The sequence below is a fragment of the Lepidothrix coronata genome, unplaced genomic scaffold (genome assembly GCF_001604755.1).
Source record: "Lepidothrix coronata isolate B3197 unplaced genomic scaffold, Lepidothrix_coronata-1.0 Scaffold235, whole genome shotgun sequence".
NCBI lineage: Eukaryota > Metazoa > Chordata > Aves > Passeriformes > Pipridae > Lepidothrix > Lepidothrix coronata.
In genome coordinates, this window is record NW_016690415.1 from 516422 (window position 1) to 543887 (window position 27466).

The 27466-nt window shown below is 39.7% G+C and overlaps 1 protein-coding gene across 6 annotated transcripts in view; it reads right to left on the reverse strand.

Moving 5' to 3' along the window:
- The window catches only part of ZNF704 (zinc finger protein 704), a 134928-nt gene that overhangs the window by 27726 nt on the left and 79736 nt on the right, over positions 1-27466 (reverse strand). For 2 of the 6 annotated variants that reach the window (XM_017834566.1, XM_017834568.1), the window contains exons 7-9: positions 25254-25358; positions 19451-19545; positions 1661-17683 (exon numbers count right to left, since the gene is read on the reverse strand). In XM_017834566.1, coding sequence (XP_017690055.1) covers positions 17572-17683; positions 19451-19545; positions 25254-25358 — 312 coding nt within the window. In that variant the 3' untranslated portion in view covers positions 1661-17571. Of the gene's footprint in view, positions 1-1656; positions 17684-19450; positions 19546-25253; positions 25359-27466 lie in introns of those variants that run through there. The other 4 variants (XR_001877935.1, XM_017834567.1, XM_017834571.1 and 1 more) reach the window with 4 other exon arrangements.

A 27466-nucleotide genomic window follows, 5' to 3' on the forward strand; every position in this document is an offset into this window, starting at 1 on the left:
GTCTAAATTTGAATGCAGTGAATTATTTCAGCTAAAACAAATGAGTTTAGAGGAAGTTACTGATGTAGGCAGAGAAGGAATAATTCTGTCTCAAAATTTTCTATAGGAAGTAAATGAGGATGTGAAATGTTCTAAACCAAGGTAGTCACTTCTTGAAAGTGTTCAGAATGGGCTCAGAAAGAGACAAAACTCATGCAGCAGTGGACAGAGGGGAGCATAGGTATTGAATTTTGGGTTGAAATCCCAACAAAAACCTTTAATGTAGAAAACATTGTTTGAATAAAGAGAAATCTAACAGCCTGTCTGGCTTCAGAAACATCAATTACAGCAGAGATTCTTATCTCTTAAAGTGACATTTAATTAGTGGAATTTAATCTGAAATATGAGATTATCTCATCTGGTTAAAGCATGGTGCTAATAAAGCCAAAGTTGTGGGTTTGATCCCTGGATGGGCCATTCACTGAAGAGTCGGACTTGATGATCCTTGTGGGTCCCTTCCAACTCAGAATATTCTGTGAACTTCTGCAAGTATGACTAAAAATGCTTTCTTGCTGACTTCAAATCCCTTCCTTTTTATATCTACAGCAATCACCCATAGGATTCCCTGCTCTAATGATAACAAGTCAGACAGCTTTGGGTACCTGCCTGCGAGGAGTGGGGCTGTGAAGACAACCAGCTCCTCCAATAGAAGCTACAAGGTGCGCCGCTCACTCCAGCAGCACCTGGAATCTGCTGGATCAAATGCACGTTCAGGAGGGGATGGTTTGGACAGGTCCAGCTATAGCGCCCATGCATGTTGCTGGGCAGCAGGGCAGGGCCTCTTGGCCCAAGCTGTTTTGCCTCTGGCTTAGAGAACAGGTTAGTTTACAGATCTTCACTGGAGACGGATGACCAAGCGTGTGTGTGTGTGGCGAGGAAGTGTTGCTTGAAGGGAGGAAAGTGTGAACAGAAGAAGAGTGATAAAACCACTCATTAAATTTAATAGCCTTGCTATTTACATTGGAGTTGGCATTGCAGCAGTGGTTAGGAATGCATCAGCCAAAGGAAAATCTAAATATGACCTAACAAAGCTAGAAGGGGAGTTGAGAATTGGACGGAAATTATACTAGCTTATACTTTTATTTTTTTTTAAGAAACTACTCCCTGTTTCAGGAATGTCTCTCCAACTTGCGACTTTCAAGCAGTAGATTCATTAGCTTTACCATGAGAAAGGCATACCCTGGTCAAATGATCCTTTGCCTGTCAGGAATGTTCCTTGTTGTGCACATGGAGGTTGCTCCTTGGCTACCAGGGAAGAGCAGGACAGGGGAAGTGTTGTTAGCATAATGACCAGGAAGACCAGCATGAGCCTGGAAGTGGCAAACCACAGTCACTAGCTAAAGGCTGCACATCAAATTCACAGGGCCAAAGCTTAAAATTCTAACATTCCTGTCCTGTGTGTCTTACTCATCGTGTCTAAATATCGTCCTTCTGATCAAAGGGAAGGAAATCAGTCCTGTTTGTAATGAAGTCGATGCAAAGGTTCTCACTGACTCCAGCTGGTCCTTGGTTGATGCGCTGACATTCATGTCTGTAAAAGAACTAAAGTTCACATAAACAAGTAACAAAAGTTATACAGAAGGGGTTTATTACATGAATAATTTGACATACTCCGCAGCAGTCTGATATAAGTGCATTTAATAAACGTTTTGTGGACATCATAACAGTCGGAGTATTTCAGCTGAACAGTCAGTATTTGGCTGAATTCAAGCCAGTGCAAACCATGACATAATCATAAACAAGGAGTTACAGGTCTACAATGAGGTTAGACTAGATAGCAACAGCATATTTATTGTCACATCAAAGCATTACAAAGTATGAAAGCCCAATATTTCAACTATCTCTAAAATGGTATTTGTACAAAGCTGTCATAGATACCTAAATGTAAGGATTCATCTCATCAGTAATGGATCATGACTTGATTTTTGGGAGTTATTTCAATATTCAAAACTATTTGGGGCAACAAGAAGAAATGTAAACATCTGACAGTTCTTTGAAGGTCCCTTCTGAGAAAATACATTGTGTGCCACAGGAAAAGTGCATTCTAACTGGTGTGCCTGCTATGGCCAGTTTGACTCACATTCACTTAGCACCAGGTATTTATCCATTTCTGCAGTAAAAAGTTAGAAAATCTTTGTATTAACTCAGAAAAGAGAAAACAAAGTCAAAAGTTTTTTTTCTTCTTCTTTTTTTTAGAGGAACAACAATTAAATTAACCCCCCCCAACATTTAAACAGTTACCTCTTATGTACAAAGGAACCAAGAGCTAGCAAAGCGCATAGCCACTGAACAGTCTTTATTATTTTTTTCCTTCAGGTTCATGTACCTGAATATATGAGCTTATTTACAGGTGGACAGATATCCACAGAAGTAATAATCAGAATACTTCTATTTGGCTAAAAGTTGTATAAAAAAAGACAAAACACTTTGTTCAAATACTTTCCAAATATATATATATATTAAAAGTATTCAGTATTTCCATCAGTGCCAGAGTTGGAAGCTCTTTCTCGTAAAAATTTAACTTTGTGATAGTAAGTGACAGCAAAGGTCCGACTGTGTCAGTCAGAGCTTTGATTTGAGGAACTGCAGCTGGAGCTACCCCGGGCCCACTGGGCAGTTGCAGATTGCAGGGAAATGGATCCGTGTCTGTCTGTTGCAGTGACAGGCAACATCCTGGTAAGGGTGACCTGCCCCGCTCCAGGGAGTCTCCCATCCATGCTGGGCACCCCTGTGGAACCCTCTGGGGCAGGTCCCCTTTGAAAACCACCACCCAAAAACCTCTGAAGTAGTGGAAATATTCTTTATGCAAGTGGACAACTTAGCATGGGTAGGGAGCTCAATAAATGGAAAAACATAATTGCCACACTAATTCTTGTAAAGAATATAAAATTAAAGGCCTTAGCCCATCAAATACAAATACATACTGCAAAAATATTTTTCAATTCAACATAACCTAGATGAGTGCACATCTCTGGATAGATAAGAATACTACTGCCTTCATACTGCTATCAAATATTTAAATAGTTTGCATATAAACAAAATCTTTCTTTGTTGTTGACTCCAGGCTTGCTTTATTTTAAAGCAAGGATATTCTCAATACTTCTACTTTTTAGGTCTTTCTTCCTGTAGGATAAAGTGTAAGAAACACATTTCATTCATTTTGTAGATTGGGCTGATGTATATTACAGCAACAACTCAAAATTTAAGTAAGAAATGTTGCATGCAATATCTTTCTCCTTTAATTGCACCAGCTACAAGAACAAGACATCCATTTTCCATCTTTCCTACTCCCTTCCAACAGAAGGTATGCTAACACCAAGCTCTGATCCTTCATCCCTTCCACATCCCAGCCCTGAAGTCCGAGCAAGGATCAGGATCAAGGGTTGAGTGTTTTGAGCACTGTATTGCCCAGGGCAGCAGGTCTCAGTAGTAAGACCACAACCCCTGAGGAGCCATCCATGCCTCCCAAGTGCCGCACAGCACCATGGGGAAGTGATGGGTAGAACGAAACCAGGCTGGTAGGGTGGCTAAAAACACTGTCCCAGCCCAGGTGCAGTGGCTCCTCCCTGGCACAGTTTGACCAAATGTTGCTGCAAACTCCTACTGACCCTGTGTGAGAGCAGCTGCTGGTCCCACTCGGCTGCCCCAGTGTCCAAGATGCTGAGCAAGAGGGGCTGGAGCAGCTGTGGCAGAGCCAGCACAGATACCACATCCCTGTGTTTGGCCATGCTGGGCCTGGGAGTCCCAAGCGGTCTCCCAGAGCATTCCAGGTCCGGGCCTTGGCCACAGGTCCCCATTGACTCTGCTCCTGGGGCCCTGCTGCTCAGCATTCCTCCATCCTGCATCTTGGGTTTTTGGGGAGCAGAAACAAGATGACCAACAAATGCTAAAGGAGATGGGAGTACCTCCAGCTCCTGAAGTTCGGGGGTTGCTAACCTAGGGGAAAGGTTGGAGTTGAACCTATTCAAGATACAGTATGCAGCTGTGTGAAAATGCATAGTTTGTATGTATACATTCATTTACAAAGATCAAAGGAAGGTTCTTTGCTATGTAGTTTAATTACCATCTATTTTTAACAAAAATGCAAGCTGACAAAGCTATAGGAGACCCGTTAAACACACCGCCTGGGAGCCAATGGTAGCTGAATGGCATTACCCAAATAGAGAATTAGCTGCTTTTTGCTTTTTTGAGATAATTTAAAGTAGTTTTTCATTCAAAGACTGTTGTTTCTGTAATAATGTATTTTAGGATTTCAAGAGATTCCTATTCAATCATGGTCATCTCAGTACAGACATAACCTGCTCTGAGGGTTAAGAAGTAAAAGCCCTCTAAGATAAACAAGCAAACCAACAGAAACCTGGTTTTAACTATGGCATGTGAGCCAGATTAGAAAATGATTCTTCTAAACTGCTGAAATTCTAGTTCAGTAGAGAATAGTATTTCTTTGCCTTTTTTTTTTTTTTTTTTTTTTTGGTCAATACCTGAGCTAGTTTTTAGAAAGTCCTATGAGTTTGCTCACTTCCCATTTATTCAGTTGACACTTTGGAACCTAGCTGCTTCCCATGAGGAATGTCTGTTGTCCTGAACATCCCTGAACATAACAGTAATGTACCAGGCAGGAGGGGCTTAAACAGAAGGAGAAAATCTTGGTTTAAATGATTTATTTAAATGTTGTTTTCCATTTGCGCTTTTTCTGGAGAAAAATTGCTTTGTCACTTGTGACACTAAAACACAGTGGTTTGCTACTAAATGTAACTTTAACAAAGATGACTGCTCTTTGCTAATCAACATGTTCTATAAATAAATTTAATTCAGCAATGAACTGACTTATGATACTTTATCTTCATGGTTGTTTCATGTACTTAATTTTTACTTGGGAATTGACTTAGATTTTTTCTTGCAAGTTTTATTCAACCTTATCAATGGAAATTGCACAAAAGCATTTTTGAAGCTAGAAAAAACTAATAATCAGAAAACCAGGATTCACATGGAGAAAAGTAAAATTATCAAAGCATATTCTGCAATCTAAAGTCAAGAAACATTGTCTGTAGCTAGCAAACTGAACATTCACTGGGAAATGAAAAAGCAGTAAAGACTTTTTTCCATATAAACAATAAATATTAGAAGTGTGAGAGGATGAGATTTACTCATTCTAAAATCCAGTGACCAGAAACAAATTATTCATTACCTGAATTACTTGAATAACTTGAGGAAAAAAAAATCTTTCTTGATTTTTGTTAAATGTTACTCTGTCCAAAGCTCATTTAGTGCATTATTAAAACTCAGGAGCTTGTGCTTAGCAAATCAAGAATTCAGTAGTCTTTCTTTAAAGTTTTGAGTGCAAGCAGATACATCTCAGTATTTTAACTCAATTATTTTCATTAACTTTTAGGCATTAATAGACACATTGCTTGTTTTGTCAATGCTTTTAATGTAAGAAAAACATCTGAAATGTTTGGAGTGTCCTGACTTGTACTGAGAATGACTCCCTAGATATTTGAAGTCTACTGCAATGCTCTTGGATCAGCAGGCAGAATTGACTCAGATGCAGACACAAAGATTTTAACAGTTTTTTTCATATGAAGTAACAGCAAAATTCTTAAGAGGAATTTTGGAGAGCCCAAGTCTGCGTGGTTTTGATCTAGTGCTAAAACATTTTCAGTAGCAATAGATTGCAGGGTTTTTTTGATGAGTTATGGCCAAGGTCCTCTGAATTCTGGAGTTCTCCCCAGCTTTCAGTGCTAAAGGGAGACAGTGGGAGTCTGGCAAAAGCCTGAACTGTGGCATTTTGTTCTGGTTTTTTTTTGTTTTTTTTTTTTTTTTTTTTAAGAAACAGAAAAGAGAAAGTGGCTGCTTCTTATAAAAACCATTTTTTTTTGCTATGTTCAAGTCCATGGAAGCACCTTATCTAAATGTGCTGTGCTGGCCCACAGGCTGCCCCCAGAGGGCAGAATCCAACCAGACTGCAAAGGAGTAGCATCTACACACAACATCTTCTCTTCTAAGCCTTCCTTCAAACATACAAGGAAATACAACAACCAGTCAGGCAACAGAGCTGTTATTTGTGCTGCCTAACAGAGCACCACCTTGGAGGCCTGTCACTGCTCTTGCTCCTCAGCTGAACACAGAGTTTTCAGAGACACACTGTGCTGATACAAAGGTTTTAAGCTTAATTTTCCCTGTAATTCCAAGACCTGAGCAGTGCTGTGCAGGCCTCATCTCCGTGGTAGGATGCACAGGGGATATCAGCCTATGCTTTCTCTTCAGCACAGGTATCAGGTGCTCGCCAATGTCACGCACAAAGCTTGTACACCACTGGCAGTGCACCTGCCTCCCTCCAGGGACTCCCAGTGGTCCATGAAAGGACACAACAGCTTTACAGCATGCAGAAATACCTGGATCATGCCCATCCTTTGCAGGCAGAACTGCAGCTTGATTAAAAATGGCAAGATGATGTGTTTGCAGCTCAGTGTGAGACTGTAGCCAGGCTATTGGAGCAGCAGTCAGCTTTGACTTTCATGTATGGATGTAGAAGTGAGAAAGCAGAAAATCTGAAAGTCTCTTAAAAGGAACTGAGGACTCTGGGAGGTGGCCAACTAAAAGCTTTTGCAGGGATTTCACAAGACTTCCAAGCTGTGTATGGTCTGTGCACACACACTTATCAACCTGGGAGAGGGGAGCCCAGGGAAGAAAGTATCGCATTGCTGCCTCTCTCTCCTCCCTTCGCTACCATGTGCTTTGTTTTCCCCACTTTTTTAGGCGTGATTTGGAATAAAAGATTTTGGTACGAGGTAAAAGTCAAAAAGGTCTTTATTTTTCAAGGTACTCCACAAGATTTGAAGGGATTCTGTGCTGAGGCAAAGTAGCTGCTCTTTGTTTAAAGCGCTGAAACTGGCATCTACAAATTCTTAAGATAAACTACATGCAGTAGTATTAGGGCTGTAAGTTTAACACCAAAACCAGAGGGAAGATGAGTTCTTCATTAGCTCATTTAGGAACAAAAGAATAGTCTTTAGGATACTAGTTCCCAAAATTAGTGCAGATGAAGGCAGGAAAAACCAAATGGAATTACCACTGCCAACCTGGCAGCGGGCCTGTAAGTGTAACAGCTTGGAGCGCTGCTGTTTAAAGCAGGAAAATCCATATACACACACGGCTTCTGCTGGTGCCTTGTACTTGCACGAGTTCAGCCCCTGCAGGGCTACGGGGCTTCACAGGCACCCACTAGACAGCACTGCCTTAGCACAGTGGAGAACACAGCTCTTTGGTGGTTAAGTTAAACTAATTTCCACTTTTCTGTGAGCTTTTTTCTTTTTAAACTTGCCTATTAAATAGTTCCACACATCTTTAAACTACATTAGGCTGATTTTTTTTTAAAACTCCTATCAATTAAACTAATTCAGGTTTTGCATACAAGCAAACTCAATGTCTAGAACTTCGTCTCCTGCTTATTCATATTCAGTTTTAAATCATGATATCCATTAATGTACTGAATTTACCAAATGGTAATAAATTTCAGAGGTATAGTATTTCTCAATGTATAATTAAAAATGTCTCTGATCTAAACATATTATTTGCTGGATGTTATGGACTTTGCAATTTTATAAAAACATTTTACTTTCATGGTTAATTTCTAGTTAAATCTAGATTAACAAAACCTTTATTGTTTAATATATCAAAAATACACAGTGAAAATATATATTAAGTGCAATGCAGAGCAAATTAAAAGCTCAGCAATTTTACACTGAAGTTAAAGAGGAAATGCTCTGGTTCTAAAAATAATAATCCAGAAAAAATGTTTTTAAAAGAACTTAAATTTACTTTATATTCTCTGAAACAAGACTGGTAGGAAAAAAAGGAAGAACAATGTATGCAGCAGGTCTTATAAGATCTTAATGAGACCCCAGCCAAGACAGGGTGAGATAAAGGCAGTATTATCATGCCTGCCACATGAAAGAGCAGAGGTACAAACCCAGCAGGCAATATGCTTTAGGCATAACCTGGGATACCTCTCTGGTGGGTAGGAAGAGCTTCTTCAACAGCAGCACAAGCTTATGCCAACTTAATCTGCTGTGAACTGCAGCGTTAGGTGAAGTGTAGAGGTCTAAATCTAAAATAATATTCCCCAAACACCGCTACTGACAAAGATAATATCTGGCTCCTTGCAAATGCAGGGGTGGCTGGTGCCATGTTAGAAATGCCCCTGGAACAGCAATGAGGTGATGCCCCCTTTATAAAGGTCTACTAATAAAACACTAACTTAGAAAGGATAAGAGTTGTGAAAGAGTTGGAAAGAGCCTCCTTTACATGGGGGTCAAACTCACATTGGCCTCAGTTTAGAGCTCAGTGCTGGGTTCCAGCAAATCTTTGGGAAAAAGACTTGGTTAAGGTTACAGGGCTCTGTTAGAGCCGCCATGGGAGCTGCAGCATGGCTCTGGAAGGAGTGAAACAACCCCTTCTGATTTCAACATTGACAATACTGTAATTTATTCAGTGACTTCAACATAAAAGTTCACCCACAGTTTTATTTTAATCTTTGAAAAAAAGAATATTCTTCAAAAGACCGTTCTGTCCTATGAACATGCCATGAGTGTGTGAGGATAACCAACCTCCCTCAAGCTGGACACAAGACAGCACTTGCTCCAGCAAGTGGACTATGGTGGTGACTCCCTTCACAGAAGCTTGGCTATCCTGGGTCCCATCCTGAGAGACCTCCTTCTCCCTGGGCCTGGTATCAGTATCCATCAGTAGGATGGATTACAGACTGAATACCACTTGCTTAACAGCTCTTAAATCTGTCACTAAGCGACACATCCAAAGTACTGCCACTTTGGTATTACCAGAAACTCTTCCAACAGCTGTGCAAAGGTGCCGAGGTACATATCCACCCCTCTCACAAAGCCTAACAGCAAAATCCTCAGGCACTCAGAAAGGGAGAGTCACAATTTCACACTCCCAATTCCAGTGGAAAGTCACAGAGAAGAAAACGCACATGCCTTTGCTCTACAGCCATTACCTGTGTGAGCACTCCTTGTCAAAGCACGGGAACAACTGCAACTCTCTTGAGAAAATCTGTACTGTTTGGAGTACAATGTGATCTGCATTCTGCTCTTAGTTGTGTAACAAGACTTCTTATCAGGCTTGTAATTTTAAAAAAAAACAACCAACCAACACCACAAAAATCAAACCACAGAACTTCTGTAACTGACTTAAGATGAGTTTCCTCCTACTGGGATTCAATTCTGAGCAATTTTGTTTCAGGTCTTGCCTGACTGGCTCAAGCCTCTTTTGACTAAGTTGTCTCAAAGTTCGAGTTTGTCCCTCGGCGCCTTTGCTAGAAGTCAAACAGGGAAACAACCAAAGAGCCTTCTGTTCAACAAATTTGATTATTTCTGGCTTTCAGTTAATTCTGGAGTCTGAGCACAAGACAAAAAAAAAAACAAAGAGAGATAGGAAGATGACGTGTGTGTCATTATCTAACAGAAGAAAAAAAACCCCCACCAACAAACCCCTCCAGGAGTAGGATAGCCAGATACACCGTACTTGGCAGCCCTACTCCATTGACCCCCCAGTGCAGATGGAGGGAAGAAATATGTGAGTGGAACTTTTAGTCTGACTGTTCAAATTTTTTTATGACTGAACAATTAATCCTCAACATAACCTTTTCCCATAATCTTCTGCTTGTATGAACTCTCCATTAAGTCAGAGCAGATCATGTTGTGTGATCTCATTCAGACTGTACAGTGAATGAAGTGAATGAAAAACCCTCTCCATTTTAAAAGTTATTTTCAAAAGAATACAATTTCAAGCCAAATACTGCTAATTTGGAATGTTTTCATGATCAGAATACAAATAAAATCCAGTAAGAAAATACAAGAGACAAAGCAAACACTGAACAGTGAAGTAAGCATTTTCATGTCACCATAGGAAATTTCAGACTAAACTATGTCTGTAACCAAGGGCAAGAGATTTTTTCTTTCCATAATCCAGAACTTGTATGGCTTTGTAAAGGTGTTTTAGGTTACTTCTGCCATGTAAAACAACATACCACTAGTCTATGTGATTTACAATTTCCCCTCTCCTCCTTTTGGTTCTTAGGAAATCCCAAATCCTGTTTCATAATGTATAATAAATGGTTATAAAATTACACCAACATTATAATTTCAGAGAGGTAATAAGATCCCAGTGCTATAAAAGTCAGTTTTCAGAGAGTGCACATTTTTCAGTGATGTACAAACACACACCACTTGTTTCCATAATTTAGCCCTTTGTAAGTATTGCACCTGCTTAATAAGGCTACTGTCTATTTTCTCTTAATACTAAAAATTACATATAGACAACATAATTTGGGGTTTAAAAGCACAGTATTCCTAAAGTGTTTAGGTAAATTCATTTATTTCCTTGCATACTCAGAGCTCCTATGCCTCCAGTTCCCTGGAGGAGTGTTGAGTGTACAGGGAGTACAGATGGAACGATATAAATTTATATAATGTGACCTGCTTGTGCTCAAATGAGTTCCTTTGAGCTTGATGGCAAATACACGGCTTTTACAAACCTAAGCAATGCTTTCACATGCTGAAATGTGCAGCTGAACTACTCTTCTTTCTCACTTTCCCTTTTGCAATGCAAAAAATAATAATAAAAAAAAGAATTCTCTAACTTTGTCTGGTCTTCTAAATACAACGTAAATTGCATAAAACCAGGAAAAGACAGATTGTCTCACAAAGTGCATATTTCGAACAAAGCTATAAGAGTATCTGCTCTTGCTAAGGACTGATTTCACAGGAGCATAAAAATGTGTGCCAAACTTTAGAAACACGGAGAGTCTCATCAGCAGACTCCGCAAGTTGAGGTAAACACATATGTGAGTGCTCCGATGAACCTGAGCCTACACTTCATTCTTGGAACACCAGTAGTTCTACCTCTGCACAGCCATACTTCCTAATTTACAGATTACGTGCTCCCCTTCCCCGAAAGATTTGCTGGCATCACTGTAAGAATTAGTTACTACAGCTAAATACTGATACTAAGAATTTGGATACCATGTAAGTGCTATTTACATTTTTAGGTTCTAATACTGAAGATCCTGATTTTTATTCACTTCAGTATACACATTTGGAATTTGCAGCATGGATCTCTGGACACGGGAAAAAGCTGATAGGAAAAAACAACTATGGATCAAAAATTATTTTTCTGTGTAAAAATAAAGCAAAATTGAGAATCTTCAAAATTTGAAGAATTTCAAAATTCTAGTTAACACAGTTTGATAAAACCCTGGGTTTACAGAAGCTGATACCTTTGCAGATTAAAAAAAAACATGGTGGCATGTTTTCTTTTTAATTTTAAATAATTAAATTATTACTTAAATAATTTTAAATTTTAATTAGCCCTTTTCAAAGTGCACTACACAACTCTCCAGGATATCGTGCTGACATAATGCTTTTTTGCTTGCTGAAGTCATTTGGTAAGAAGTAATCCAATTACAGACAAAGCATGCTTTGACCAAGCAACTGTATAAACAAGACGCTTTTATATTTACAGAAGATCCTAAAAAGATTTATACAAATGTATAGATTTACATTTTTATTAGGTTATGGTTCAAGCTCACTTTCTATATTTTTATAAGCTACAACATTAAGTAGGATCAAGTTCATCAATTAGTGCTTCATTCTCATTTTAATAATTCAAGTACTGATATATTGCTCTTTTAATTTTGCCTAAAATAGAAAAAAATTCAATTTCCTAGCAATCTTCCATTCAAATAAACCCACATCCTGTCTTCACAGCCCTCTCATGTTCCCTGAGGAAATTTGTATTAACTATCTCTTATTTCCCTGTCTTCCCATGGCAGCTTTCTACAAACATTTTAGTAATTTCTGTTTATCTGGACATTAAACATCATATACTAATTGCTGCACGGTATCACATACAAAGATAAGGACTTCAAAATCAAACCTGAATTTTTTAAGAGAATTGGCAAACAGTAAATAGTAATATTCAAACATTTTTTAATGTTCAAGTCCATCTTTAGCATTGAATCACATAAAGAATTTGGATTTAATTTTGAAACACCACCTCATGAGTACAATGTTGTGTATGTGCCCAAAGAGCAGGAAAGCTGAAACAGTATTTCTATTGCTAAATTTATTTCCCTCAAGGGTATATTAGAGACCTCACATTCAGATCCGAACACGTAAGGAGAACCATTCCTGGTGTTAAGATGTGTTAAAAAAACCAGCAGAACACCGGCTTGTCAATTTATCTAGTCCCTTCCATTTCATCAGCTGAATGAATTGTACCTGTGAGCAGGAGCAAGCATCAGAGCAACCCGTATTTTCTTCTGCCTGGTGCCATCAGAAACAGGCTGATTTCTGTTCTCAGGGTCTTTCTGGATTGCTATTACAAATGGTCTGTGTGAAGCACAAAAATCATGATGACTGCTTTTTGTATTGATGAATAAACTCAAAAAGTTGCAAGTGGAAGATGTACACTCCTTAAATCCCACATTTGACAGAAGTGAGAGCACGGTTGATGCAAAACCACGGTAGTGCAAGATGGAAAAGGCAGCTCAGGTGGCACTACCAACAACAGGTGTACACTGGCTGTTTTGCAAGAATGAAGCTTTTCAAACTCCACAGGGAGCAGACAATGGCTGCTCATGTCTAGCAGATACAGAACGTATTTAAACCCTCAGCTTGGTTAATTTTTACGTATGACTTACTTTCTAGCTATTTTCTAAAGGTGCCATAAAACTCTGCTGAACTTATACTAGAACAAAATCTACACTACAATGCTTTACAACTGTCCAGTTATCTACCAGAAAAATCCCAACAAATGCAGGTTAAATCCCATACTCCACACTGGTTTCAGTTCCAGTGCTACCATCTTACAGGAAGACTGAATAAAATATAAGATGAAGATGAGACCTGACAAATGTTTTCATATCAAAGTGTTTCTAAAAAAAGGTCCAGCACAACTTTCTCCAGCAGGTGCCTATAGTTTGACCCAACAAAAAGAAGCCTCGCTGGCAACCACCTATGTCTCTGCACATGGCTAGCAAGCTTCTAATTTCATGTCCTGTTTCTGACACGGTGTTCTAACATATTTACAGGCAGGGGAAGAAATAAATCACTCTGTATTGCCACATTCACAGCGATTGTCCTGGATTCTCAGTAGGGCTGCTTTAGCTGGTCCCAGGTCACAGCAACCAATAGAAAAACATCCTGACTCACTGGGACAAGAACATCTGGGACATTGCATGCAGCTGGAATCTGTTCCAACATGCAGGTTCTGCAACAGCTTTTGGCTAAAGCTTTACCTCCTGTTGTGTTGCCTATCTAGTCATTATTGTAAAAAAAAAAAAGGGGAGAAGGAATGAAGACAGTGATGTCAGCAAAAGTGAACAGCTGCAAGGAACTTGTAGATAATTAGATAGCTAACGTTGATACAAGGCTAAGGATTTGGAAAAAGTAATTGGACACACAGGCATTCTGCTCAGCTTATTAGCACAAGCACGGCTAACATGCCAACAGGTACATGCTACGTGATGACTGGTATTGGTTAAAAGTGATGACTGGTATTGGTTAAAAGTAAGTGTAAACTTGCAGATTGGAACAGAAGAGTTTTTACTCACTTTTGCATCTTGTATATCCTGTTACATTTGTGCAAGGCACTAGAGAATCAGGCACATTGTTCTGTGTGGAAACTGTTTTATGACTAAGATGATCTGAGTTTAAAAGTCCAACAGTTTCATACAGGAGCAGTTGGAGCACAGTCCCATATTAAAATTGCTATTAAAATTTTCCACTTCTAAAATGATCTCATTTTACAGACCTTTCAGGGGATGGGGGAATGGGGAAGTGGGAAATAGCTTTGTTCTAATAAGGAAACTGCTAAAGAAAAATATTCGGGATTAATACAGTTGATCTCCACTCTGATACTGATGTTGGCAATTTCTGTTACCAGTATCAAGAAGTGGCTAAATACATAATAACAGTAACAATAAAACAGATCTTTACATTTTTCTATCAAGTTCTGGCTCTCAACATATATGAACCCACATCCAAATCCCTGCAGCACACAGAGACTGCACGATGTGCTCAGGCCATTCCTTCTGACTTCCCTGGGAGGTCAGAGACAATGACCTACCTCCCACAGAGAAACAGAAAATAGAGGAATTGGCATGTACTGATGACAATAAATGACCACAGCATTCAGGCTAGCTCTTCCTTGGGAAAACAAAGAAATCAGACTGTTTTGGAGAGGTCAGTGCAGATGTGCGAGATAAATCAGGTGTCAGGAGGACAGCAATGCAGCTCAAAGCAACACAGAAGCAAGAGACTGAAAAATGGAAGAGGTTACTCCAGATTATGCTCAGTACTGCCAGCAGAGGAAAGGCTTTGCTGACATTTCTGTCCTTCCTAGGTGCGTCAGGATCATGAAGGGATTTCGGTGGGCACTGAAGTGCTCATGTGACATGAAGTGATCGGAGCTCAAAACACAAAGCCACTGGTGCAGGCCCAGACAGCCGTGCTGTCCTGCTATTGTGGCCTTGGGTGAGACGTGGTAACTCCAGAAGTGCCTACTTATGAATCAAAATGCCACAGCCATAAGATCCAAAACTGATTTAATATAAACTGCTGATTAAAGATCGTGTAAAAATACTGGTAACTTAGTTTTGTCCTGGCAGGATTTATCAAGTACCTTTCTGCCCTCTGCCTTGCTGACACCAACTTTCTCTCCTGTTTTGATGGTTTGTGGCTTTTGTCCTTTACATAATCCATATCCAATTTGTACCAGAGGGCAATCTGGTCTGGCGACAAAACCATTCTTCTGTGCAGAAATTCATAAAGAATAATCTTATTACAACAATTCATAAAGTGCCCTTGGGAAAGGTGCTCACAATGCCATGACATTATAGAAACAATATACAATCTGACACATTATTTTAAAAAAAATCCTCCAAAGCAAAAAGGAGGGGAACAACAAATATATAGGCAAATACTGTTAGTCTGACAACAGTCAAATTAATCATGGAATGCTTTATAGTCTTGGAGTGCTTGTAAAAATGGGAGGGGGGGGCAAATTGGCAGGAGTATCTTGGAAAAGTCCCAAATATTTTAAGTTCTATCAAAGTAAGTACACCACCAGCAAGCCCTGTGTTTGAATATGAAATGTCTATGAATTACTATGAGGTATTTTACTATGGAAATTGAAAAAATACAACATCTAAAGAAAACCCACGACCCACATTTTACTAAGAGGAAAGAAGATAATACAGTGGTTATGTATATCCACTGACCCTTAGTGTCTTGGTTTTTTCTATTTGTAAAGAAAACAATCTTTCTCCTCCCTGTTGATTCCAGATTTTATATACACATATAAAACTATATAATATATAGTTTTACATATATGTATACACACACATACAAAAATACTCATACACACATATATGTGTATATATTTTAGGGTCTTACTAGCTTTCAGAGTCTATTTTTCTTTTTTCTTAATGACTTAGAGAACACAATTGGGCAAAAAATCAAGTAATTGCATGCATGCAAGCATATCTTGCCACTTGTGCATGTAAATTACACAATTGTAAATAACTGCAGAAATAGCATGCTCAAATTAGGCACCTGATTGCCCAATTAACTTGTTCACAGAAAATCAGATGATAACCTTCAGTATCTCCTATTATAGGTTTTTCTTTTCCATGCTACCTTACTGAATCCATAGTGTATATTCCAAACAACTGCATTGTTATTCTGTGCTTTTACACAGGCACAAGCAGCACTGCACACTTAATAAAGCTATCAATTGAACTTTGGACCAGATTTCAGAAAGTTGTTCAGATATTTAAAAGTTCCCTTATTTCACTGAGAACAAGCCAGCTCAGACAATTTAAAAAAAAAAAAAAGAAGAAAAAGATTTGGTCTAATTTTAATTGGTTAGAATATTACGGAAAAAAAAAATAACCCAGGCATTTGCAGCCCTTCATGCTGCAATTAATAGGCAAAGTTTTGCTTCTGTGTCTTTGATTTTTTTAAGATGTCTTGTTTTCTTTTATAGTCAAGTATTATTTAACCATATACATTCATTTCCTAGTAAATCCTTACTTTATTTTTGCTCTGAAATAATCATTAATTAACAGTAATTTGATACAAGTTGAGACAGAACACCAGCTTGCCGCACTCTGGTGCGTACTTCCTAATGGACAGAGAAAGTAAATGACCCAAATCTATCAAAGTACTGCAAGCAGAGAAACTTTTTCATTTGTATAACAAAAGGATTTAAGAAATTGATTTTTACCATAAATAATGTTGCTCCTTTGCTGTTGTACTTCTTCTTCTGAGATGATGTTGTGGAAAGGGGGTATTTTTTTTACCAATTTTTTGCATCAAATAAATCTTAGTAGCTTTAACAGAAAAAAAAAAAAAGCTGACCAAACCATTATCTAAAAAAAAATCTCTCAAATAAGACAAAAGGAAGCAAAAGCAGAACTGCTGGGCTGGATCATGTCCCTGAATAGATATTACAAATAATCATAGTGGCTGCAAGTACCAGTTCTTCATAGGCCTCCTGCAGCAACAGCCGTGCTGGTCCTACTGTTCATACTCTCTCAGAAAGGGGAGAGTGCTAAGAAAAGCTACTGGACCGCCAATATATTCTTATGGGTTTCAATCAAGCATCACTGGCTTTCTTCTCTCAACTTCTTGTGACAGTATCTGCTGGTGACTTTACACTGCTGCTTTTCTTCCTCTAGAGGGTCAAAATCCAATTTGGTACTTAAATTACTTTGTTCCACTCCACTGGTCTGTGACTGGTTTAAAAATCTTCCAGGAGCATTGCTTGTCCTTCTTGCAAATTCAGATTTTGCTTTTCCCCTATAAGCAAACAAACAAAACAAACAAACGAAAATCCCAACTCCTCCCCACATCCCCTTTCCAAAAATATATTAATGATCATTCATATCAGGAGAATTATTTAGCAGTATCCAGTCTCAGTACAGCTTTTGTTGAGAAAACTGTAGCTTATACGACTCTGAAGTGTTTATTAGAAAGCTTTCAAAAAGATATCTTCGTTTCAGGAACAGAAAACTTGATCAGTTTAGCAGATACAGATGTTCACAGCACAGAGACTGAAATGGTTAAAAATTATCCTAAGGAGCAAGTAGCTCATGGAGTTAGCAAAATAATTAACTTTTTCCTTTCTTTTACAGAAAAACACTAATAGCTGCTCTGGTTTCCATGCTTACTAAGACAGAATTTTGTTGTATGTTCTTGGTTTTGCTTTTTTTTTTTTTTGCGCTATTGCTCCACACAGGTTTTAATTAGTGCTTCTCCTTGGCTACAAGTGCTTCACTTTGAAATACAAAGCTCTTTAAAAAAAAACAACAAAAAACATCCCAAAAACCCAAAGCCCCCAAAACCACATCACTGGAGGGGAAAATGGGAAGTGATACAGTGCAGTTGCAGCAATCTGGTTCTGCTGTTGTCCTCCCCCATCCCCAAATCCTCTGCATAATTTCAATTGTTAGTCGATGAACCTTTGGCAGGCCTTCTTCCATCGGCAGGCAGTACACCACATATCTCTGTTCTCCATCCCATAGACCTTCCGACACTTTTTCCCCTCCCCTCTAGGCTTCCTGTCAGAGAGAAAGGGAAGCTCGTTAAGGAGATGCTTTAGTAGCATTGCTTTTCGCCCTAAAATCAGGACAACAATCTCAATGGAGTGCAGCAGGCAGAGAGCCCTGGGTGTTTCACGGGGATTTGGGCTGTTTTCAAGTCAGCTGGGAGCTAATGAAGCAGACAGACAGTCATAGTTGTGACTCCACAGCTCTGAGGGACCAGGCCTTCTCCTCGCCTGGCTTCCACAGCCTGTGCAGCAGCTGCTGAGCCTTCTCCTCTGCTCCTGGGATGATCCCTGACTTTAGCCAGCAACTAAACCTGGACTAATAAATTGTAGTTTAGCCACATGAAATGCCTTGATGGACAGTCATAGCTGTTCCACAGTACAGGCCAGGTCATGTCAGGCAGAAGTGCTGCAGAGGTGTGGTAAAAATACGTGGCATAGCTTGTAGCATCAGATCTTGACCACCAGCAGGTAGCAGCTATGCCAAACGGGAGAAAAGCTACCAGCTCCTAAGCTTGCCAGTCCTTCCTGCACAGTTTGCTCTGAGCTCACTGACTGAAAAACAACAAAGTGAGTGAAAAGTTTTAACCCTTGCCCTCACCTACAGCACGTTTGCATGTGCTCCTTCTCTGTTGTCCCCAAAGCCAGCAAGGTGGACAGCACCTGCTTTTGCAGCTATAAAAATTGTCCTGTTTTCCATCTTATGACCACACTCAAAAGTTCTCAAGTTTAGAAAACGATCCAACTAACTGTTAAAATGGAACTTTTTTTATTCAACACACAGCAAGCCAGCAAACCTGAGGAGCAATGCTTCACCAAGCAACTCAACGTTCACTACAGCAGTGCCAGCTGTCATGGCATCTTTAAATGAAATAACTGTACTGACAGAATTGTTTAATACAGGTATTACATGTTGCATGGCACATGTGGGAATTGCCTGGTGATTCCTCTCTTGCATGCCTACACATTTTCTGATTACTGAACATTAATTAATGGGCACAGTCCATGAATTGGGGAAGATTCTGAGTTTGGTTTGTTGCATATGCAACAATCTGAGAGTCCTGAAGAAAATCAAAAGCATGAAATCTTTTTTTGTCTCATTTTAGGGTACAGTCACCTTTAGGACTGGGAGAAATAAAGAGTTTCTTTACCAGAAGAAATTTAGCATCACAGTTTGATTTTTTTAACATAATTTTTGAACACTTTTAAAGTAGATTCTGGTCAAACATCAGTTAACTTTAATGGAAGTGAATGTAGCTTATGTCTAGGAAGACAAGGCATAAAAAGCTTTGCCTTGATCTAATCTATTGCGAGATATGTTTTTTTATAATTCAGTTGAAGTCAAATACCATTCTGACTGAATGGTGGTGAACATGTAAGATGGTCCAGCCTTTCAGGGAAAAAAGCAAAGCCACCCCATGTAGTTTAGGATGCTTCAGCTGGGGCAGTGGATCTGGGCAGCACTGCTTTACAGGATAAATTTAGGACTGCATGTGAACTCCAGACATGCCTGGTGTAAGGCATGCAGTTTTGCTTCAGTCTGCCTTTTTAATTTTGCAGTAACTCACTCTTCCCCTGAACTTTACCTCTGATGGTAATGAAAAGCAAAATAGATTCTGAACGGTTACTCTGAAGCATCCTAGTAAGAAACTGCCTGACAACTGCAACTGGGGTTGGTGGTGTGCCTTCCCTGTTTCTCTGGCCACTGATATCTTATTTACTGAATGCCCTCCAGGTTCTGAGGCTGCTGATGTGCCAGCAGGAGCTAATGGTCCCGTACCTCAAGCCAAATGCTACTCTAGGCGGTGACGAAAGAACTGTGTGGGACTGTTTCTGCTCTCCACTCCCTGCAGGACGATTATGGGTTGGTGAAACCTGCCAATACAGACAAAAAGGCTGCTTATGAAGAACATACACATATGAATGCAGTTTAAACACTTTTTCCCAGAAAATGCACATTCATTGTGGCAAGTATACCCAGGAAAGGTGATTATATAACATACAAACATAAGTAAGCTATAGGTTTATTTAGAAAGATGTCTGTTTAGCATTAGGTACATTGCATCGGCTCCACTTTGTTTCCCTGTACTTTCAGTCCTCCTCATAGAGCAAACCAGAATACAGATCAGCATCACTTTTTGTATTTGGGAAATACAAAATATGGATTAATTTTCAAGATTTCTGAATAGCTCTTAGGAAAACTCTCTCCAATTTAAGCAAAGAAAATAACTGGAAAAATAAACTCTGTCCTGTGTTGAGATCAATACCAATAACTTGCTATGAAATAAAGGGATTCCCACTTGTTGCTTCCATCTGTGACTAGGCATTCTTTCTGAGAGACACCCCTGGAGAAGGGGCTTTGCTGCAGAGCAGTTACAATGTGTCCCCTTGAGGTTTAATGGGAGTGCAAGGGAACCCTTCTGATCAAGGCTGCTGACAAGAGGTACTGGATTATCTCCTTGTTCTGCACAGTAACCTTTTCAGCAGTCATCCTCTTTGTGAATGTTCATGAGGGGAAGGTATAGTTTGGTCTTCTGACACTTTCCAAAGAAGTTTCCTACGTGAGCTTGGGGGTTGGCAACATTATTTGAGTAATCACATGGCATAATGCTTGGCCTTAAATAATCCCTAAATTATTTACCATTACAGTTTTATTTTGCTCCTGGGTAAAGACCACAACAACTTTACATCTAAAACACTACAATAAAATTATGCACAGTCATTTTTAGTTGTATATTGAACATAGCAAGCTTCATTTGGGTATCTGGTGCACGGAGTCAGCATCCTGCAGCCCAGAAATGCTACAGGTTTTCAATCCTGCCTTTTTGAAGTCTTACAAGATTTGGAAGAATAGGAACTAACTGACCTGACTTAAAGAGAATTACTGTATGTGCTTTGATTTTTGATATGGAATCTATTTTATATCTACTACACACTAGCAAAAAACTAACTAATGCTTGTAATGGAGTGCAGCCACTCTTTCAACTTTTACTCTCGGCTGGTAACTGTGGAAACTTCTGATTTAACTGCATGTGTGGCTCACACTCTAAACAAGTTTAGACCATTACTGATATATGAAATATACCTGCAAAGCTTGAAAGAAATTTCCTCTCTCTCTGCCTGCTTACCATAAGTCATGTTTTAAACATCCAGAGACCACACTAGCTCCTTCTATCACTCCAGAATACTAAGGGCAGCTTGTTGTCTACTACTTCTTTTTCCAATCTTTTATCAACTGCTACCCTTGTTTACCTAAGAATGATTGAAACACTGAAGATGAAATTCAAAGTAATAGCATTTTTATAGTATTTGGCATTTACCACACACTGCACAGTTCTCCAGTCATTACCAACAACCAGAGATCTCATTCTGCTGGGGTTCTGAAACATTTTAAAAACATGAAACTATTTTGTGTCTACCACTACTAACTGACACTCAACGTATTAGCTGGTTTTCATTGAACAGAAGAGTACTTGGATGGCCTCCCATGTTATAAGCAGTTACCCTGATTACTTCCAAACACAGAACAGGTTGAGCAGTAATTGCAGCGTGCAGATTACCTCCCCCCCTCGCCCTCTATAGAGAGGGTGTCTGCACAATGGTTTCCACGGGCTGGCACACCAAGGCAGCCAGACTGCACTGAAGATGAGTTTCGTGTATCTTGATCGGCTTTGCAGCAGGTCTAAACAATATCAGTCAGCTGTTCTCCTCTGCAGGGGACACTAGGAGCAGATTAAGAGGAAGTCCTGAGAATGCAGTCCTTGCCCTCAGAGGCTTTTCTCCTCTCAAGCACTGTTTTAACACAGAGTGAAATGACAGTGTTTGTTTGAAGCAAGGACGTGGAGCTTCCAGTTACAACTCCTGGTGGGAAACTGTGGTTACAGAGAAGATTTGTGATCTGTAAACATCAGGTTATCGAACTTAAAGATCTCGCCTGTTCAACCTTTTTGGGTTATGAGCAGGCAGTGAGAAGCCAGTATCACACAGTGGAGATCACACTGGCATTCAGAAAGACTTCTATCCTACATTACATAGAAGTGGAACTATATAGTCGTTATGTTAGGCCCTCCACTACCAACAGATACAGACTCCACCATTGCTCATTCCACTTGCATAATTTGATTCACCCTCCTTGTACATCCTCAGGCTGTGCCTGATTTTTTCTCCTAGTTCAGTCTCAAGTGGTAGAGTAAGCATCATCCTGTTTATTCTGCTTCATGCAGAGAACAGCAACAGCACCTAGCAGTGACTCGTAACTGTGCCAACACTCACTCTGGCACCTGCAAAGTTATCTTAGGAAAATGGTAAGAAAAAGTGTATTTCCCATGTGCCTTGGGAATCTAACTTATGCATGATTGAGAGCACAAAGGAGTTTGGAACGCCCCCTAATTACAGAATCACAGAACTACAGAATCTTCTGAGTTGGAAGGGACCCACAAATATCATGGAAGTCCAGCTCCTGGCCCTGCACAGGACCATCTCCAAGAATCACACCATGAGCCTGAGAGCACTGTCCAGACGCTTCTTGAACTCAGACAGACTTGGTGCTGTGAACACTTCCCTGGGGAGCCTTTTCCAGTGATCAACCACCCTCTGGGTGAAAAACCTTTTTATGATATCCAACCTAAACCTCCCGACTCAGCCTCATGCCGTTCCCTTGGGTCCTGTCACTGGTCATAGAGAAGAGATCAGTACCTGCCCCTCGACTTCCCCTCACGAGGCAGTTGTAGACTGCAATGTCTCCCCTCAGTCTCCTCTTCTCCAGGTTGAACAACCCAAGTGACCTCAGCCGCTCCTCCTCCCTTATGACTACAAGACTTCTAAATAAATGCCTGTGTTTAGATGCTGTGAATATCCCCAAGCCTGAATCAGCCACATACTGAACCCTGACTGGTCCAGCCGTATGTTTGGCTTGTTTTGAGGTGCTCAGGAACCTGCTGGTAAGCATATTCACATAGGTCTGTCAGTGCTGTTCTGCTAAAGACTGTCCAAAAGCGAGGGCTTAATGCAAGTCATGATGTCTGAACACTGTGGTTCCCAGGAAAGCAAGCAGGGAGTTCTCAGTGTCACTGAAATTCAATGTCCACAGGAATGAATGTGGAAACACTACAGTATGTGTCAAAAAAACCAAAACACAAAAGGAGACTATTTTGAAATTTTGTCTCTCTCGTGGACTTAACTACTGACATACACATGTAGAAGAAGACTGCTCAAAACCAGGATACAAGAGCCTTCTAATGGGTCAAGGCTGCCCAATGGGTCCATTCCAACACCACTAGTAACATGGAAAAATGTGTAGACCTACGCACTTTGGCAAATCTGTACCTAATCTTTTCCTGCTCGGTGGTTTGTCCAGACCAAAAAAGTATTCCAAAGCCATTTTAGAAAACTGCTTGAACAAATATTAAGGGTCAGGCAAAAAGTAATGGTTTGGACTTACTCTCTGAAATTCCATTGGGTGCTACAGACTTGTATCTAATCCCAGGGACCATGTATGTACACAGTGGCATGAGTTTACAGTATGCTGGCTCTGTCACATAGTCTGGGCTTAAATAAACACCATCAGAGAAGGATAAAGTCCCCTATAATATAGCTTTTCTGAAGTAGCTACACTCGGTGTAAGAGTGGGAATTAAAAGTGCCCTGTTTTTATATGGCAATATCTAATCTACTTTGAAACAGGAGAAATTAAACTTTCATTTAATATACTGGTATTTATTTAACATCATTTGGCATCTGTACCCTCACTTACTGCACATAATTTTTCACTGCAGGCAAGCTTTCGTAATTCATAAACGATCTCACTGCTGACAGAACAGTCAAATGTGTGCAAACCTAAAAGATTTTTTTCTTATTATTATCTTTTTTCTTGGTTAAACAGCCTTATAAATGTTGTTAGAGATATAATGGCAGTTCATATGGTTCCCTGAGCAGTTTATAATTCTGCATCATTGCTTCCCTAGGCTTTTGTATTGGGAATATTTTCAAATTGTACTTAAATCATTGGCATCTCCATACAATTCTCAGGAAGTGATTTTGCATTTCTTAAATTCTTTTGAGAACTCTCAAGTCTATAGCCACTGATCAGCGTTGTTGCCTGAAAAAGTAAACTCGACACATACGTGCCTAATCCTGTCCTCTTAAGTGTCTGATTTACAATGTGGCTAATTGCATTTTTAGATTCCTGGCACCAGTTTTTGCTACACCACAAAAGGAGCCAGTTTCATAATTACTCCATATCAACCCCATTGTTGGGAAATCAAATTCTCAGGGAACTTTGCAGATAGCACTGCTCTGTCAAGGCACTCTTGTTGAAATTGCTGCCAGCATGATGTCTTTCACTGTTAGTTGTTCCTTGATGGAATTTAATAAATATTCATTGGCAGAGTGCATTGTAATTGATTCAGCCACTTTCATTTTTTATCAGCTCTGCAGGATGCCACAGCCTCTGCAGAAAGTCTCCAAGATTTGCCAAAGGTTGACAGTAAGAAGCTTTAGAGATTCACTTGGTGAAGAGAAGGGAAGGAAATAGTATTTCTTATCGCCTTGTCTAATATTCGCTGTCATAAGAAAAAAAGCTGTATGGTTCTTTGGATAAGCAATGTGCCTTATATAACACTTTAAAAATTCATAAATTCATAAAGTGTAATATTAAATGAGATGTTATGATATCAAATAGGTTTATTATTAGAAAATATCAATTTATAATGAAAAATATTTCCAATAAAATGAAGATACATTAAATTAATATCTATTTATTATAGAGATTTTCCACTATCCATAAATAGTGATTTACATAGTTTTTTTCAGCATTCTCCATGCCAGGCACTATAAGCCGAATCCCTCCAAACTCTTCATGAAGGTTTTTCTCTCTCCCTGCATGCCCACACTTACACCACAGTGCGTTTAGGGTCACTGGAAGTCTATGTTTAAGCAAACTCTGCATTTCTGCAGTCCTGTTCATGGATTCAGGCCTTGCACACCAGCTTTTTTGAAGAAAGGTCAGCATTAAATTTACATAATACATCTTCATTAAAAAGCTGTCAAACTGCAATATGCATTAGTATCAAAACGCAATAGATATTGGATGCATTTTCTGTATAAAACAACAATTTTCTGCTATCAGTAGGGTCTACACATTTGAAGCCTCCTAAAGCTGGACTTTGCATTTCATCTTACTTTTTCTTTCAGTTGCCTTTCAAGAGTCCATTTAGGTAACTGCCTGAATCCAACTGGCCTGTTAGCATAACCATCACCTCGCTGATTTTCCATCTGGTTTTTTAAGAAAAGGAGCACACAGTGCTCTGCATGTATCGGAATGTTTTGTAAGCATATAGTTAAAAAAAATATACTATAGATCCACTTCTTTTTTTGTAGACAGTGATGCAAAAAAAAAAGTAAATGTACTGAATTAAAGAGACTGACAAAGGTGTTAAAACCAGCCATGCTGGCAAACTGAGGCACATATTTAATTTGTTTCTTTTTTGTTATCTGTCCCATTTACTCCTATCACTACGCATTGTGAAACAAAACAAAAAGATCTAAAAACTTTTTCCTCCTTCTTTTTTTTTGATGTTCACTTACTGGAATGCCGGTGAAGGTAACTGGAGGCGACTGCCAAGAGATGCTAAAGCTACTGCCATTGGGAGTGAATTTTGCTGACCCTGGAATGTTCACCGGAGGAGTGGCCTGTGTGAAAAGAAAATATTATTCCAGCAAGAAGAGTTATTCTTCTTCCAAAGCATTTCTAAGGATCTTTCACTCCTCAAAATGGTAAATCTAAGAGAGACTTTCCAAGGCAGAAAAAAAATGCACGGTGACAAGCATTTTACCCTTATAAGACAGATAATCATGGGTAAGCCAGTAAGGAAGGGACACAGTTATATTTATATATCACTATTCCTAAACCTTGTTTAGAGAAAGATGACAGCAAGAAGCAAAAAATACTACAAATGATCACCTGTTCCATGGTGATGAACAAGGCCACACTTAAACTGATAGCAGCTGGTTTACACAACTGAAGTGTGGATAGTGAGGCTTCTTGGACAAAACCAATCAATAGTAAGGGCTGGCCATTTCTGATTTATGAGATAAATGTTAAGAATCATCCCAATTAAAACAGTCTTTCCTATTAAAAACAAGGAGCTGAAAATCATCCTGGGGACTCAAAAACCAGCTCTTAAATACTAAGCTCAAGCAAATATTTAAGGACTCCTGAGGTCCTTGAACTTTTACATTCTTCCCATCTGGGATGCAATACCCAGTGCTGCCCTGGAGTGCAAAAACACAATAATCTGAGCTCAGACAGTTGTGCATCTTTTATCTTGTGCCTTTCCTTTGGTTTTCTCATGGGCTATGAATCCTCAGGAATTCTTTCCCACCCCTTTTTGAATCCCATTTAATTTTCAGAATCAGGAAATTCATAGCTGTGAAGCTACCCTGCATAGCAGGAGTGTGAGCAGCCACCATGAACACAGGCTCACTTTGACCCTTGCATTTCATTTTTTCACCACAAAAAAAATCCCTCCTTAAACTTATTAAGAACTTGCTAAAATGAGTTTTCACTTCTGGCTTTCAGTTGCCTGTGCCTGACAATGCTGCAATACACTCATTTAAGTAGTGTTTGTGTTTGAGACTGCTGAAATTGTCTCACTGCTTCAGGGGAGAGAGTTCCTTCCTGAGCTGCTGGGCACAGAGGAGTGATGACAAACTACAACCTGATAGTCCCCACTAAAGATAATCTTCAGAGTAAACAAGTGCTGAAGCAATCCCCTGGAGTCTCTCCAAGGAAAAGAAAGTGAGACCACCAGATGCCTCCGCGTACGGCAGTGATGCTCTGTGGGCTGCCGAGCCTGCTGACAGCTCCAAGAGAATCCACACAGACATGCAGAGCAAACATCCGCTGAGCTCCATAAAATATAAAAGCTTTGCTGAAAGGCATCAAGAAAATCTGGCAACTCCCCTGTTCAAACGGGACTCCTGACAGAAAGAACTGGAGTCAGCTGGATGAGCAGTGAGACAGCACTGCCTCTGCTCAGTATCCCACAGGGGTATCAGCTCAAACCTGAGGTCAGCACAGCAACTTCCTCAGGTATTTGAATAAGACCTGAAAGGGAAATACTAGACGCTGAAAGAGCCCACCCGTAGTTCCTCTGTAGCTAAATTTAATAGGTACAGGCACAAGTTTTATAAAGAAACACAAAGTACGTGAAGTTTAAAATCAACGTAATTTGCAGTTGCCTGAAATACCACAGTGCTCAACTCTTTTTTTCTCAGTGCCTAAATATCTACATCAGACATGATCAGACTTAGACAGTCAGTCACCTTGTTCAGTTGTTTCCCAGATGTGCGTCTTTGTTCATCAAGCACTGTCCCCTTTTTCAGGCTAACATTTTAGACAACCTCTTCCATAAGGTATTCAACCATAACATTACTACGAACTGAACAGTTTCTATACCCCGATCTCACTTTGCTTAGAGGCCTCCATCTAATTTCCAGTCAAAATATATTCATGGGTAACTTATAGTTATTTGTTTGTACCAACACTGTCCTTATATTTGAAACAGCATGTGCTCATCTTCTTCCCCTTTCATACTTGTCCTCTCACTTTCTTCCCCCACAGCATCCCATCCTCTCCTCACCCCTGCTTTGCCTGAGGTACCAGTCCCTGGGCTGGAGAGCCTGTTCATGTCCTCTCTGCCCTCCTTCTCCAATGCTGATGATTTTCTTTCTACCTCTTCTGACTGGAGCCCATCACATTGAATTTGGTTGACCAGAACTCTACTCAGGATCTCATC